A 15,216-nucleotide genomic window follows, 5' to 3' on the forward strand; every position below is an offset into this window, starting at 1 on the left:
TTTGGGAAGGAGGAGGATAAACAGTAGCATGCCACAGAGTTCTGTTCTTGGGCCACTCTTGTTCAGATTATTTGTTAATGATATTTCGTGTGTATTAACAGGGATAATCATCATCATCACCAGTTGTTCTGGTGATGACGCATAGCTGGAGAGAGTTGTAAGGAGTAATGCTGATGTCTGCACGAGTCAGTTCAGAAAGATGTAAACAGACTTATAGCTTGAAGAGATGAGTGAGATTACCGACTTAATGCATATAAGTACAAGGTTTTGCAGTTTAGACTGCAGAAGTGCAATCGTACATACTTTATGATCTAAGCGTGAACTCAACAGAGACATGAAATACAAAAGGCACAATGCATACACTGTGACTAATTACATTGTCATTGCTAAAGTACTATGATAAAGATGAGATGATGATTATACTAGCACACAAAGCCATCAATTTGTTAGACCATTCTGACTGTTGTAATGAAAAAGTCTGGAGACAATCCAGAGATAATTTGCTAAAGCAATACCAAGATTCCAAAATGTCAGTTATAGGAAGGAGTTGTGATAATGTAGATTGCAGATTTTAGTATATCAATGGAAAAATAAGTGATATGATGAATATGTTTAAATTGAAGAGAATTTTACAGAATACATGAGGGATTACACTGAGAGTGAGGGAGGAGAAGACACAGAGAGAGACAATGGGAATAAAGAGTATATTTTTTATATAGGCTGAAATGCATCACCAGAATGTCTTAAGAATTGTGAATGAATTTAAAGTTTGTTGTTTAAAGATATGTTGCTGGTTGAGTGAAACCTCCTGCAATGAGTCTGTTAACTCCATTTGTTAACTATAGTAATATAAGAAATTTCACAATTATAAAGTAAATTATTTTTGCACTATTTTAAAAAATCCTGCTAAAATTCATTAAATGATGGATTTAATCCTTTATGTGATTTGCACAATATTTGCTCCCTTGTGTAAACAAATATTATTTTTGATTTCTCAATGCAGAACCACACAAACTTGGCTGTAATTTTATTATTATGGGCGACTCCAGGGAGTCCTTAAACTCATCGAGGGAGACTCTAAATATCATGTCCACACAACTATACGACATTCTCACAGTATCTATCATACCTTGCCTTGAACTCACTCACCATCATAGCACCCACAACAGACTCTGGCAGCTTATTCCACTCATTTACCACTCTAAAAGTAAAGAACCCAGCTCTAACACCCTTGCTAACCACACTCTTGCCCAGCTTCCATAGGTGTCCCCTAGTTCTCCCACCACCAGTCCTGATCTCAAAAATATGGAACCAGAATTGAAGAAATAATTTAGTTCCACAGAAGAAATAATTGTTAAAAGTATGTTCTGAATCTTTGAAATTTGTCATGTTCTTCTTACAAATGTGTTTACTATCAGTTTAGTGTGTTTGGGTGCTCAAACAAAGTGTGATAGTAAAGAGTCCTGTCTTCATAATGTCTGTAATGAAATAATCTAAATAATGTACATTTTTAATTATTAATCTTTGTTAGTAGCCATTTTTTTTTTTTTGTACAACTTGTAAAAAGCTGTTCATAACCAATAATGCTGTCAGCTGCTAAAGAGGAAAATTGGAAAGGGGGGGGATAGAGAGAGAGACTCTTTCTTATTTTTCATTATCTGTTCCTGTAGTACTGTGATACTACATAATTAATTTTACACAAAGGCATTTTTCATTGTTCTAGAAATATACTGTGAAATATTCTTGAAATAGTCAGACATATTTACTCTCCAATTGAAAATATTATGTTCCATAATAAAAGCAATTATTTTAATATTTAGCTTCAAAAAAGCATTTTAAAATAAGTTAAAATTCTTCACTTATGCATAAAAATTAGGAAAACATGGCTTGAATGAATTCAAGTAATTGTTTATGATTGAATGTTTACACATATATCAATGTCGCTGCACAGATGGAACAATAACTCTATTATGATGCTTTACAGTCTACTTCCTGATACTTCAAAGTACCATAAGGTTAATATTTTGTTGTATTAGTATTCATCCAATCTTTGGATTTTCCTTTTAAATTTTCAGAGTTGAAAATTATTTGCAGAGGTAGCATAGTTGCTATTTTTGGAACGACCTGTGCGATGAGAAAATTCAGAGAATCTTTCTGGGTCTCCAGACTGAGGCATAAGCATGACAGGCTGAAGAGTCATAGACTTTCGAGATGCCATGGATTGATTATCCGCTATAAAGGCACTGTTTACTTCACCTAAAAATAATAAAGAAAATTAAGAAATATATAAAATTGATTTTATAATATATATCAGTATGTTTCTATAGCATAAAATAATAAAAAACAGAATCAGAGCGTAAACAGTTTAGAAAGTCATGGAGCTTATGAAAATATAAACTTGTGACATCAATCACCTTGTATAAGGTGTGGTACAAAAGGTAAATGTCTCTCTTTTTTTTTCTCAGAAGGCATAAGGTATTTAATAATGGCTATGTTAATTAATCCTCCATCTTTCATGACATTCTATCATTTTTCAACAAAGTCTATCATTCTTTATATGCTTTTCTCATTGTTGAGTAAGATTATTATTATTATTACGGGCAACTCCAGGGAGTCATTAGACTCATCGAGGGAGGCCCCAAATCATTTTCATCACAACTATTCGACATTCATACAGTATCTATCATACCTCGCCTTAAACTCATTCACTGTCACAGCATCCACCACAGACTCAGGGAGCGCATTCCACTCATTCACCACTCTAAAAGTAAAGAACCCAGCTCTAACACCTTTACTAACCACACTTTTGCCCAGTTTCCATGGATGTCCCCTAGTCCTCCCACAACCAGCCCTGTTCTCAAAAATATCTTCTGAATTAATTTTATAGAAACCCTTCAGTAATTTGAATGTCTCAATCATATCTCCCCTCCTCCGCCTATCAACCAATTTTTGCAACCCACAAATCCTCAACCTGTTCTCATACGGTTCATTCCACAGACCTGCTATCATCTTGGTCACTCGCCTCTGGATCCTCTCCACCTCCTCCCCATCAAGAAGAAACCTAGGTGACCAAATCTGAGCACAGTAGTCGAGATGAGGTCTTATCAAGGCTCGATACAGAGGAACAATAACCTGCTTGTCTCTGCTTGTCAACGTATTCTTCAGCAACCAAGTGATTTGATGAGCTGATTTGGCCACTTTTGCAATGTGTCCCCTAAATTTCAATTCCTTATCCACCAACACTCCTAAATCTCGTGCCTCATCAATTTCCTGGAGCACGGTTCCACCAATGCAGTAAACTGCCTCCCATCTTTTCACCCCAAAATGCATAACCTTACATTTTGCCACATTAAATTGACATCCATTCTCCCTAGCCCAGACCTCCAATCTATCCAAATCATCCTGCAAAATTTTGACGTCATCTGCATTCACTATTGCCTTACCCAACTTCGCATCATCCGCAAACAAATGAACTGTTCCTCTCAGATCCTTTCCTATATCATTTATGAACAAATTAAACAGCAGTGGTCCAAGAACAGATCCTTGTGGTACACCACTAGTCACAGGCCGTCTTGTGGACTCTACTCCTGAGTAAACCACTCTCTGATATCTCTCCGTCAACCACCCTCCTATCCATCTCACCAACCCTATGTCCATTCCCATATGCTGCAATTTACTGATTAGAATTCCATGTGGTATCCTGTCAAAGGCCTTAGCAAGGTCCAGCAGAATCACTGTAAACCCATTACCCTTATCCATTTCAGCCGTCACTGTGTTATAATACGTGAGCAAGTTACTGAGACATGACCTACCCTTCACAAAACCATGCTGTCCCCGATACAGTATCCCATTTTCTTCTATCCAATCTTGTATTCTCCTCTTGACTATTTTCTCTAAGACCTTGATAATGATTCCTGTTATGTTGATTGGCCGGTAATTTTCAACAGCAGCCTTGAAGATGCTATATACTAGTCCAATAAAGTCTTTACTCTATGCAGGGCCGTCACCAGATTAGCTTATGCCCTGAGGCAAACAATTAAATATCGCCCTTGATGGATTATAAGCAAAAATAGAAGAAAATCTCCAATTACTATTTTGTTTTTATTACAAGAGAAACATTAATGCAAAATGATGACATAATAATATTAATTAAATGTTTGCTCTACGGATATATTGCACAATAAAATTATTTATAAGCTCTTCTAAATTTAAATATAAGCTATGTTCGCCTCTGTTGATATAGTTGCTAGACCAACCAATCTTTCTTGGGTCATTGCTGTTCCCAAATAATTTTTAATCAGTTTAAGCTTGGAAAACTTCCTCCCACACTTACTACACTAACAGGAATTGTTAGCATAGCGACAGCACCTACTGCAATATGGCTGAACAAGCACCCTTATAAAGCCGCACCATGAGGTAGGCTGTCTCTATGCTACACCCTGTCGATGGTACTGACTCTATGTCAGAGCTTTCCATGAACAGCTTGTTTTCAACTACTTGTCATCCACCAAGTGGCATCCTCAAAGTACATCTTTCAAAGGACCAAACAGGTGATGGTCAGAAGGTGCCATATCTTGGCTATGGAAGGATGAAGAAGAACATCCATGTCAGTGATTGCAGCAGCACTCTCTGTAGTGAAACTAGAGACTACTGTTGTGCACTGAGTGACATGTAAGGCTTTCTGTTGCACCAAATCAAAGTTTAAAAAAAAATAGAGGTAATAACTGATTCTTGCTGGGATGAGTGCATTTATTCACCATTCCTCTCAAAATCCCCCTAACCCTTATCAAAGCCTTGGTTTTCCAGAAAATGTGTTAAAATGTGCAATCTAAAAATGCAGCATCCACTCCTTGGCTCAAGTGAAAAACTTGTCTCTCACTCAGTTTATGCTTCAACTCTTAACTGCTTAAAAATCATCATTCAATCTTAAGGGCCAAATGCACTAGCTTACCTGGTATTCAAATGGCAGTTGAGCCTTTTGCTTAAGGTCCTTGGACAAAAACTTTTGTCCTACTATGTTTCCACTTCTCTTTCATCTTGATGGAACACTGGCAGCATCTAAATATAAGGCAGACCTCTTGCATTGGTCTTCTCTAAACTTGTTTAGATGACCAAAGAAAATCTCCTCTTATTGTTCCACAAACTACTAAGTATGCCTCCTTTGATCTTTCTACAGAAGGACATCAGAAAAATACTTAAATAGCATTGATACTAATAGGTTCTCTAGTCCAAATGGTATTCCTCCAGTTGTACTGAGAGACAATTTAAAGCTTTCTCTCACATCAGAATCAAAGTTGTTGTTGTTTTTTAAAAAAAAGACATTACTTTTGTACTGCTCCTCTCATTGCTACTTCACACACACACACACACACACACACACACACACACACACACACACACACACACACACACACACACACATTATAAGGGAACAACAATATGGACTTTTTTGATTCTATACAGGATGCTTAAGAGTCAAAGCTGGACAACTAAGAGGAGGTCTCCAATCCTTTTAAGAAATGTTGAGAACAAGCTTCTACCTACCTAATTTCCAATTCTCATCTTCTCGTGGTGCACATCCTGTTAGGTATCTACCTGGATACTAAATGACTTGATGGGTTTAGATTTGGTTTTGATTTTAGCAACCAAATTGTATTCTTATTGGCTTAAACCATAATGCAAAATGAAGGTACAACATGACAGAATTTCATATAAACTGGGACATCACCCAGTTACAAATCACGGAACAAATCCAAACAGCATTGGCAGAGCTCAAGATTGACACCATCGACATAACAAGAATTAATCAAAAAGAAATTGAACTAGCAGAAGAATTGGGTGTCACCGAAACAAAGAAGACAAAAACAGGCAAGATCTTCTAAGCAACAAATACAAGATGTTATACACAGGCAGTAATGATCAGGGAAAAGAAGCAGTAGCTGTAGTATTCAACACTAAATGTGAAGATAATCTTCTTAAATAGCAGGCAATATCAAGTAAAGTCATGTGGGCAAACTTTAAAATGGAAAGATGTACAATTCTTTTGTGCCCATGGTTTCACAGAAGGTTCTACTTAGTGAAGGAATTTTTCAAGGCATTAGTGTAGGCACCAGAAACAACGAAAAAGGATATGTCAGTCCTTCTTAGAGATATAAACAGCAAAGTAGGAAATGATTACCAGACATATAGAATTGTTTGGGAAAATTTGGAGAAAAGAGCAAAGTTAATAATTATGGTAAATACCTTCGGATTTATGTTCAGGACACAGATTAGTTATTACTCATACCATGTCCAAACATGAAACTGTGCACAAATTCACACAGAGAGAAGATGCAAGAAAAAAGAAAAGTTTCATTGGCTATGTTATTGTTGATGGCAATGTTTTCCCACTGGTTCAAGACACAAGAGTATATACAGAGGATGTGAAATTCGAAGTGAGTACCATTTAGTTTTGAGCAGGATAAAATTGACTTTTATATTGAAAGGAAGAGTTTGTAAGAAAGTTTTAAAACAAATCAAAGCTGAGCAGCTTTCAGAGATGAGCTGTAGACTTAAATACATTATTCAAGAGAAAACAAAAGAGTTTGAAAACAAGAACCAAACCTTGGAGGTTCATTGGCAACCCCCCCCCCCCCCAAAAAAAATTGCTCCATCTAGAACAGTATGTGGTGAGGTTGTCTGCAAGGATAGAAAAATGAGAACTCTGTGGTGGACTCAGGAAGTTAAAGATGCAGTTAAGATAAAAACGAAAGTGTATAAAGTTCCTGGCAAGTAAGTCAGCTTGTGATCTTAGAGATTACAGAGAAAAATGTAAGAAAGCGAAGCTCTGAGTAAAACTAACTACACAAAATCATGAGAAAACTTTGGTAAGAACATAAAAATAAATATCAAGAAAGTGGTAAAATATTTTGTAGACTATTGGGAAAAAAAAGCTTAAAAACAGAGGAAAGAGATCATTTAAAAGGAATCAGAAATCATAAAGGTGACAAAAACTGAAGGTAAAGATATTCTAGATGTCTGGAATAATTACTTTCAAAGATTGCTAAATAAAACAGGCAGTAACAGCATGGTGGTAGAAACAATCAACAAAAGAATGCTATCATGGATACATAACAGAAGGTAATTCATTTGAGACTATCTGGTGTGAGATAGAGAGACCAACAGGATGAAATATGCAATTGGTTGCTGCTAACTGCTGCAGATGACATGCACTGCAAATTAGCAAGATGAGTACAGGTCAAACAATTTGGAAGATTTCAACTATGGAGACATAGATTGGGAGGAGGAATAGGCAGGGTTAGAAAATCGAATTCATCTAGTTGCTGAGAGATAATAATTATTATCAGAGGCAGCATTTCATGGAGGAGACATAAGGTTCAAGAGTGCTAGATCTGATCATTACATCAGAGAACTTAACACTAACCAATCTAGCTACTACGCTGCCTCTACTTGGAGAAAATGATGATATAGTCTTGATCTGGGAGATTGTTGGACATGCAGAATTTTCTGTTAAAAAGGGATATATGTGGAATTACAAAGCAGGTGATTATGACAAACTATAAGCAAGAAGGGAGACCTGTATGGTAAAGAAGACCAAAGAAGCTAATTATGGGAAGGCTTGCTGAAGAATTCTTTTGCTAAGGAGAAAGTAAAAGGAGGAATGACTATGGAAGGGCGACTTTAAAAATTGCTGATGGTGGAGGGGTAAAAGAACCAAACCAAATAGTTCCAAACTAGACATTCTTTAATCTAGATGCTAATTTTCACCCATCTGGCTACTTACAATATACATATCCTAAATTTTCCTTCTTTAGAATACTCTTCACGTGTTTTGAGTAGTGTAGTAATTAGTACAACATTATTTACAACAAATTAGGATACATTACAAATGAGAACAGCTTAAATTTAATAGGTAAATTATACAGGTAATAATAAGTAAAATATGAAGAAAAAAGAAACTATAAGTTATATGCAATAAATATGATCAGTCCTCCAGTATCTTGTGCAATCAACTGCTCTTTCTGTGTAGGATATAAGGTCCTCTTTTGTGCAAGGTGATTGAAGAAGGAGGCAAAAAAGAAGATGTTCCATGGACTGGGTTGCCTCACACTCACAATTATCTGGTCCAGTGAAGTAGCCCCATTTGATGAGGTTTTGTTTGCAGCATCATTCGTAGTCTGTTGAACTTTTCCAAGTATTTCAGTCCAAGTGGGCACCACGTGGAAGATGTTCATCTGTTGGAATACCGGTATTATTCTCAGGGTATAGTGCAAACCATTGTTGAAGTCTTGTCTCTGAAGAGTTTTAGGTGGTTCAATGGTTGCTTTAAAGCCATGTTGGAATCTTAATCTTTGGGGCACTGTAGTCTGGCCAAATAGTGGGGGGGGGGGGGGCAATACCAGCCAAAGTATGTATACAACTCTCTTAATGGTGTCGGTTTCAGGCATCCTGTAATTAAGCGGCAGCTTTCATTCAATGCTGGGTCAAGTTTTTCAGCATGGCAGGATCTGGCCCATACAAGGCAGGCATATTCAGCAGAAGAATTACAAAAGGCCAAGGCAGAAGATCTCAGTGTGCTAGGGTCTGCACGCCATTTGGAGGAAATAAGCTTTCTTAGTATATTGTTTCTTGCATTCACTTTTGCCTTTATTTTGTCTATGTGTGCTTTATATGAAAGAGCGCAATTGAGAGTCACACCAAGCATATACCAGCCAAAGTATGTATACAACTCTCTTAATGGTGTCGGTTTGTTTCAGGCATCCTGTAATTAAGCGGCAGCTTTCATTCAATGCTGGGTCAAGTTTTTCAGCATGGCAGGATCTGGCCCATACAAGGCAGGCATATTCAGCAGAAGAATTACAAAAGGCCAAGGCAGAAGATCTCAGTGTGCTAGGGTCTGCACGCCATTTGGAGGAAATAAGCTTTCTTAGTATATTGTTTCTTGCATTCACTTTTGCCTTTATTTTGTCTATGTGTGCTTTATATGAAAGAGCGCAATTGAGAGTCACACCAAGGCAGACTAAGTTCCAGGAATGTTCTATATTAGAGCCTTCCCAAGAAATCTGTAGCTTTCTGCTGGCTTCCTTATTGTTAAGGTGGAAAAAGCCAGTCTGGGTTTTCAAGAGTTTGGTTTTAATTGATTACTGCTATAATATGTGGTTAGACTATTTAAGGCTAGTGATAGAGTAGTTTCAATGGACTTGAAATTATTTGATTGAGTAACTATGGCAAGGTCATCTGGGTAGATAAAATTTCCTGGAAAGATGGGGAGATCATTGACATAGATGTTGAAAAGTAATCCCTGGGGGGATGCCAGCTGCTCTTCCTATCCCCCCCCAGGTCCACAAAAAAGTGTCTGTTTTCTAAGAGTGATTGGATCAGGAGGACAAGGCAATAGTCTCTAGTTATTCCATATATTTTATTTCTGAGTGTGAGATCGTTTATGGTAGCATATGTTACAATTAGTTCTACAAAGACTGCTCCTGTGTCTAGGTGAAAGATGATCCCTTACTAACTCACATAACTACCCCTTGGGAACTCTTACCAATCAAGTCACCTTCCTGTTGTGCTTTAGAGTTGCCAGCTTGCCTTTTCCTCTTGCAAAACAGATCTCAGCCACCTACCATTACCCCCATAATAAACAAATCAAGGAGAGAGAGAGAGAGATCTAATACAATTAGATCTCTCTCTCTCTCTCTTCTTGGACTAACATTTACCTCCATCTTCTCCTTGCATAAACACATCACATGAATAGCTTTCTCAGCTGTTGAAAACCTAGGCATTCTATTCCACTCTAGATTCTGCTGTAGTTTTCACCCATCTGGTTACTAACCCTATACAAATCCCAAATTGTCCATCTCTAGAATACTGTTCACATGTTTTGCATAGAGCACTAGCTCACGTCAGCCTCTATCTCACATACACAGTGGTTCAGCTTTGTGTATTTTCTGCTGTTTCTTCCATAAACTAGATGTTTACAAGACAGCATTCAAACAAATTTTATTATTTGGATTTGAGAGTCAAGTAGAAATAAAACACTTGATCAAAGACTGAAGACTACAGACATGAGAGTTCTAAGAGAAATTAGGGGAAACAATATCAATGGCAGAATCATATTAAAAACCAAGAGTACAGCTAAGCTGAGATACTATGGCCACTTGAACAGAATGAGAGGGAAAAGGTTAGCAAAACAGGTATGTGATGTTAAGGTGGCATGAAAAATACTCAAAGATGTGTAATACTCTCGTGAAATATATATATATATATATATAGAGAGAGAGAGAGAGAGAGTGGGTATTTTGTCCTCAGTACCTAGAAGATATCTATAGTATGAAAATGTATCACAAGAAAAATATAAAAAGTTATGTATTAACAGACTAAAATATATTCTGGTATTGTATAATGGATTTTATCATGTGGAGCAGCCTCCTTCATTGAGTTCTAGGTAGACTCGATGTAGCAGGAATAATAATAATAATATGGTAACATAAATAAAGAAAAATATCAATTGATAAAAAGAATAATCAAAAAAACAAAATACCTTTATATGTTGAACCATTAGACAGAACTTGTTCTGGAAGTTTCACATGTCTTGTGCCAAGAACAAAAGCAAGAGCAGCTAAAACAATGCAGTCACAAATACCGATAATAGCTAATATATATGCCCATCTGATTCCACATTGCCCAATGTTATATTTATCTGTTTCTAATCCACAGACTCCTCTGACAATATCTGCATCCCATCCTGCTGGAAATGTCAGTACTCCTACAATCATGCAGATAGCTGGGTAGATAAATATCAAAACAGATAATTGCTTATATGAAAATAAAGAGCTGCTATTTGTTATTAAGTATATAAAAAAGCATTATACAAAAAATGCAAAAGTGAGGTGTTGCATTATAATATTGTATTATCATAGTAAAACATAAGTAATAATGCCAGTGTTTACTAGAAGAAAATATAAAAGCAAGCACCCTTCGGAAAATATTTCAGAATATTCTCTTGCTAGGCGCCTCTGTAGCACAATTGGCAGAACAGTGGAACATTACACCCTCCAGTGAAAAGACCAATGTTCAATTCTCCTCGATGATAGGGAGATCCTTATATAGGCTTTTCACTTGAAGGTGAGTTAGCCAATTTCAAATGGACCTGGAAACTCAGGTTTTTCATACCACCTACTGGCAAATCAGCCATTTGCCAGTAGGTGGTAGACAAAAAATTACAAACAAAAAATATTGGTGGTGGTGGTGGTGGGAAGAAGATGGCATTGATTGTAACAGTGTTGTGTTGTAATTGGAGAATTAAGTAGTAGAGGAGATGATGAGATGTATGTAGTACCCTCCAACAATGAATCCTTGGAGATGTCACATTGTAACAATGATAATTATAATAAAATTAATTGTAATAATAAAGTAGTATGATAAATAAACTGTAGTTACACTTAATTTTACAACAAATATTTTTATATTATTATTATTACAAGCTACTCCATGGAGTCCTTAGACTCATCTAGGCAGGTGTTGAACATCGTGTCAAGCACTATTCAACATTTGTGCTCACTTCAAACTGATTCATAGTCATGGTACCTACAACAGACTCTGGCAACCTATTCCACTCATCCACCACTCTCTCTCTCCAAGCAAAAAACCTAGTTTCTAACACCTCAGTTTCCAAGAATGGCCTCTAGTTCTCCCACAACCAGACCTGTTCTGAAAAATTTCTTCTTCCGAATTATTCTTGTAATAACCCTTCAGTAATTTCTATGTCTCAATCATATGACCTCTCTTCTGCCAGTGAACCAGTTTCTGTAACCCACGTCTTCAACCTGTTCTCATAAAGTTCATTCCATAGACTTGCTACCATCTTGATCACTCGCATTTAGATCTCTACATCTCTTCGTCATTACCAAAAAAACCCTGATGACCAGATCTGCATACAGTCATCAAGATCTTATGAAGGCTCGATTAAGAGAAATAATAACCTTCTTGTCTCTACTTGTTAAAGTATTCTTCAGTAACCAAGTCATCCGATGTGCTGCTTTAGCTACTTTCGCAATGTGCCCTCTAAACTTTAACTCCTTACCCACTAACACACCCAAATCTCTGTCTTTGTCAATTTCCTAGAGTACAGTACCATCAATGTGTACACAGCTGGTAATCTTTTCACCTCAAAATGCATAACCTTACACTTTGCCACATTAACCTGACATCGTCCATTCTCCTTTGCCCAGATTGCCCAATGATGCAAAGTTGGATAGAGCAACAGTGAATACACATGATGTCAGAATTTTGCAGTATGATTTAGATCAGTGATGGTGAACCTTTTTACCCAGGTGTGTCAAACATCTTTTTTTTTTTTTTAAATATTGACATTGTTGACGTGTCACTTGCATAATTGCATTATAAATTTAACTACATAATCATAGATGGTGACTTATACATATCATATTAGGCTATTTATTTAATAGGACGTTGATATAAAATCTATGAATTCATATTATACAATTAATTTAATAAAGTGAAAAATTACAAACTTACATTACATTTAATGACTTTTCTGTTGCTGAGTACTGGTAGAAAGTTGCTTTATAGAAGGGCTGTAGTGTCTACATTTTAATGCTACACAGGCAGCGCTTAAAGCATTGCTCAATCAATTTCTCCCTTTCAATTTGATATTATTTAAGGCAGAAAATCGAGTTTCACGAGAGTATGTAGAAGAGAATCTGGATTGCCAGATTTATTACCGGTACATTCGTGGCAACCTTGTTACGTTTAACTCTCTCTAATGCTACTAAATAGCAGCTATTTAGTAGGTTTTTGTTGCGACGTCATCGTAAGTTGTTACTATTTGCATTATTTAACAAAATTTACTGAATTTATCCCAACTATAAAAAGGTTTTCATTATTTACTCAGATAAATTCAATATTTAATGCTGCGATTTATATTTTCTGTTAAAGTGGTTTTCAATATGTTTAGAACTTGTATTACTCAGTCAAAAGACTTGGAATGCATGCATAAACGAATTTCACACAGAAGTCAAATGAAAACTTTAAGTTTATAATATATAAAGCATGTATTAATAAGTTTGTATCGTATAATATTCATAATAATTTTTATAAGTTTTTATAATATCATATGACTATGCAGAAATTATAATGATTGAGAAAGAAAACGAAAACTTAAAACACTTGTTGTTTATAGGCTAGTTGCAAAATAAAATAGAAATAGGCTAACTATAAAATTTACGAATGGGCGAGAAGGGCGAAAGGATTTATACAAGATGGATGGTTTGCATTTGAATGGATTCGGTGTAAGGCGACTTGAAAAAGTGTTGTTGAATGAAGTGGATGTGCAGAATCAGGGAAACTAGATTTATTAAGGGGGGGGGGGAGTAGATATGCCCAAGCGAGCGAGCGAGTGAGGACAACAAATCAGAATGGGATAGTTAGTATAAGGCATCGAAGTAGAGATGGGACTAATGGGCTTCTGCAATTCATGTATACTAATGCTAGAAGTATTAGGAACAAGAAGGAAGAATTTTTGGCCTTGGTTGGGACTTCCAGACCACAGGTTATTGGTATTAGTGAAATATGGCTGACTGAAGATGATATAGCTAGTGGGATTGAATGTGAGGGGTATAGTGTGTTCAGGAGTGACAGGAAGAATAAAATGGGGGGGGGAGTGTTATTGATGATAGCTGATGAGTTGCAGCCAAGGAGAATAGACGTTGAACTGCAGGATAGAGAAAAGAGCACATTTGAGGCTATTTGGTGTGAGATTGAGGCTAGCAGAACAAAATATACAATGGGGGTGCCGCTATAGACCAGGTGATGGAATAGATGGTGGAGATAGTATGCATAGAAGTGGTGGAGATAGTATGCATACAAATAGAAGAAATGAGTGGAAGGAGGGTAATTATTATGGGAGATTTCAACTATGGTAATGTTGATTGGAAGGAGGAGAGGACACATGGGAGGAAGGAATTGTATTTTATGCGGTTATTAAGGGATAACTATCTGCAACAGCATGTAATGGAAAATACTAGGGGTCAGAGAGTGCTTGGCCTAGTAATTGCATCTGAGAATTTGGCTGTAACGAATATAACCATGTTGCCACCAATTGGTGAGAGTGATCATAGGGTCTTGACTTGGGAGGTGGCTAAAGGTGTGGAATTTACAATTAAGACAGGGTACATTTGGAATTATCGGGCTGGTAAGTATAACAAACTTAGGAGTTTGATTGGTTCAGTGCCATGGCATGTAAAACTGCAAGGGCTGGATGTTGATAGTGCATGGGAGGCGGTTAAGAAGTGTTTGCAGGAGACAATAGCTGACTGTATACCCAGAGTCCAAATAACAAATCAAGTAGGGATTAAATGGATGAATAACACCATTAAGCTTGAGCTGCAAAAAAAGAAACAACTGTGGAGGGAATTTGAGGAGAAAGGTGACCTGCAGACACGTGAACGGTATAAAGCCCAGGCCAGAAGGGTAACAAGTGTGGTGAGAAAAGCGGATTATGAAAGACATTAGCCATGCAGGCTAAAGAGAATCCCAAACAGTTTTTTCGATATGTTGCAAGTAAAAGAAAAAATGTACACGGCAGATTGATTTTAAAAAATGCCAATGGTAGGGAGGTAAACAAATCAGTTGATATAGGAGAATTACTGAGCAAGCACTTTGCAAGAGGCTATCATCCAGGTGGTGACATTGCAGAAATGGAAGAACCAACAGCTTATACGAGAATTGTGGTGAATGAAGTGGAGGTGAATAGTCTATTACAAAACCTCAATGTCAATTCATCTGCGGGATTGGATGGTATATCAGCTCGTGTCATACGAGAAGCGGCTAAAGAATTGTCAGTGCTCTTGACCATTTTGTTTAATTTGAGTCTCGGGTCTGGGTTAGTCCCAAAGGGGTGGAAAAAGGGGAAAATAGTTCCATTGCATAAAGGAGGTTCCAAGACTGCTGTTGAAAATTACTGGTCGATCAGCATATCAGGAATTGTTGTCAAGGTCTTGGAGAAAATAGTCAAGAGGAAAATACAAGATTGGATAGATGAAAATGGGATACTGTATGCGGGTCAGCATGGTTTTGTGAAGGGTAGAACTTGCCTCAGTAACTTGCTCATGTTTTATAACACAGTGATGGCTTAACAGGATAAGGGTAATGAGTTTACAGTGATTCTACTGGACCTTGCTAAAGCCCCTGATAGGA

The 15,216-nt window shown here is 36.9% G+C and overlaps 1 protein-coding gene across 1 annotated transcript in view; it reads right to left on the minus strand.

Moving 5' to 3' along the window:
- Positions 1–1,892: 1,892 nt before the first annotated feature.
- Tmhs (Tetraspan membrane protein in hair cell stereocilia) overlaps positions 1,893–15,216 on the minus strand; it is an 87,586-nt gene continuing 74,262 nt past the window's right edge. The window contains exons 2-3 of the mRNA XM_090406054.1: positions 10,541–10,783; positions 1,893–2,256 (exon numbers count right to left, since the gene is read on the minus strand). Of these exons, the coding sequence (XP_090262180.1) occupies positions 2,072–2,256; positions 10,541–10,783 (428 nt within the window). The 3' untranslated portion in view covers positions 1,893–2,071. The remainder of the gene's footprint in view (positions 2,257–10,540; positions 10,784–15,216) is intronic.

Source organism: Typopeltis vanoorti, chromosome 2 (assembly GCF_054136105.1).
Source record: "Typopeltis vanoorti isolate ZY-2024b chromosome 2, IOZ_Tvanoo_1.0, whole genome shotgun sequence".
NCBI classification, from domain to species: domain Eukaryota; kingdom Metazoa; phylum Arthropoda; class Arachnida; order Uropygi; family Thelyphonidae; genus Typopeltis; species Typopeltis vanoorti.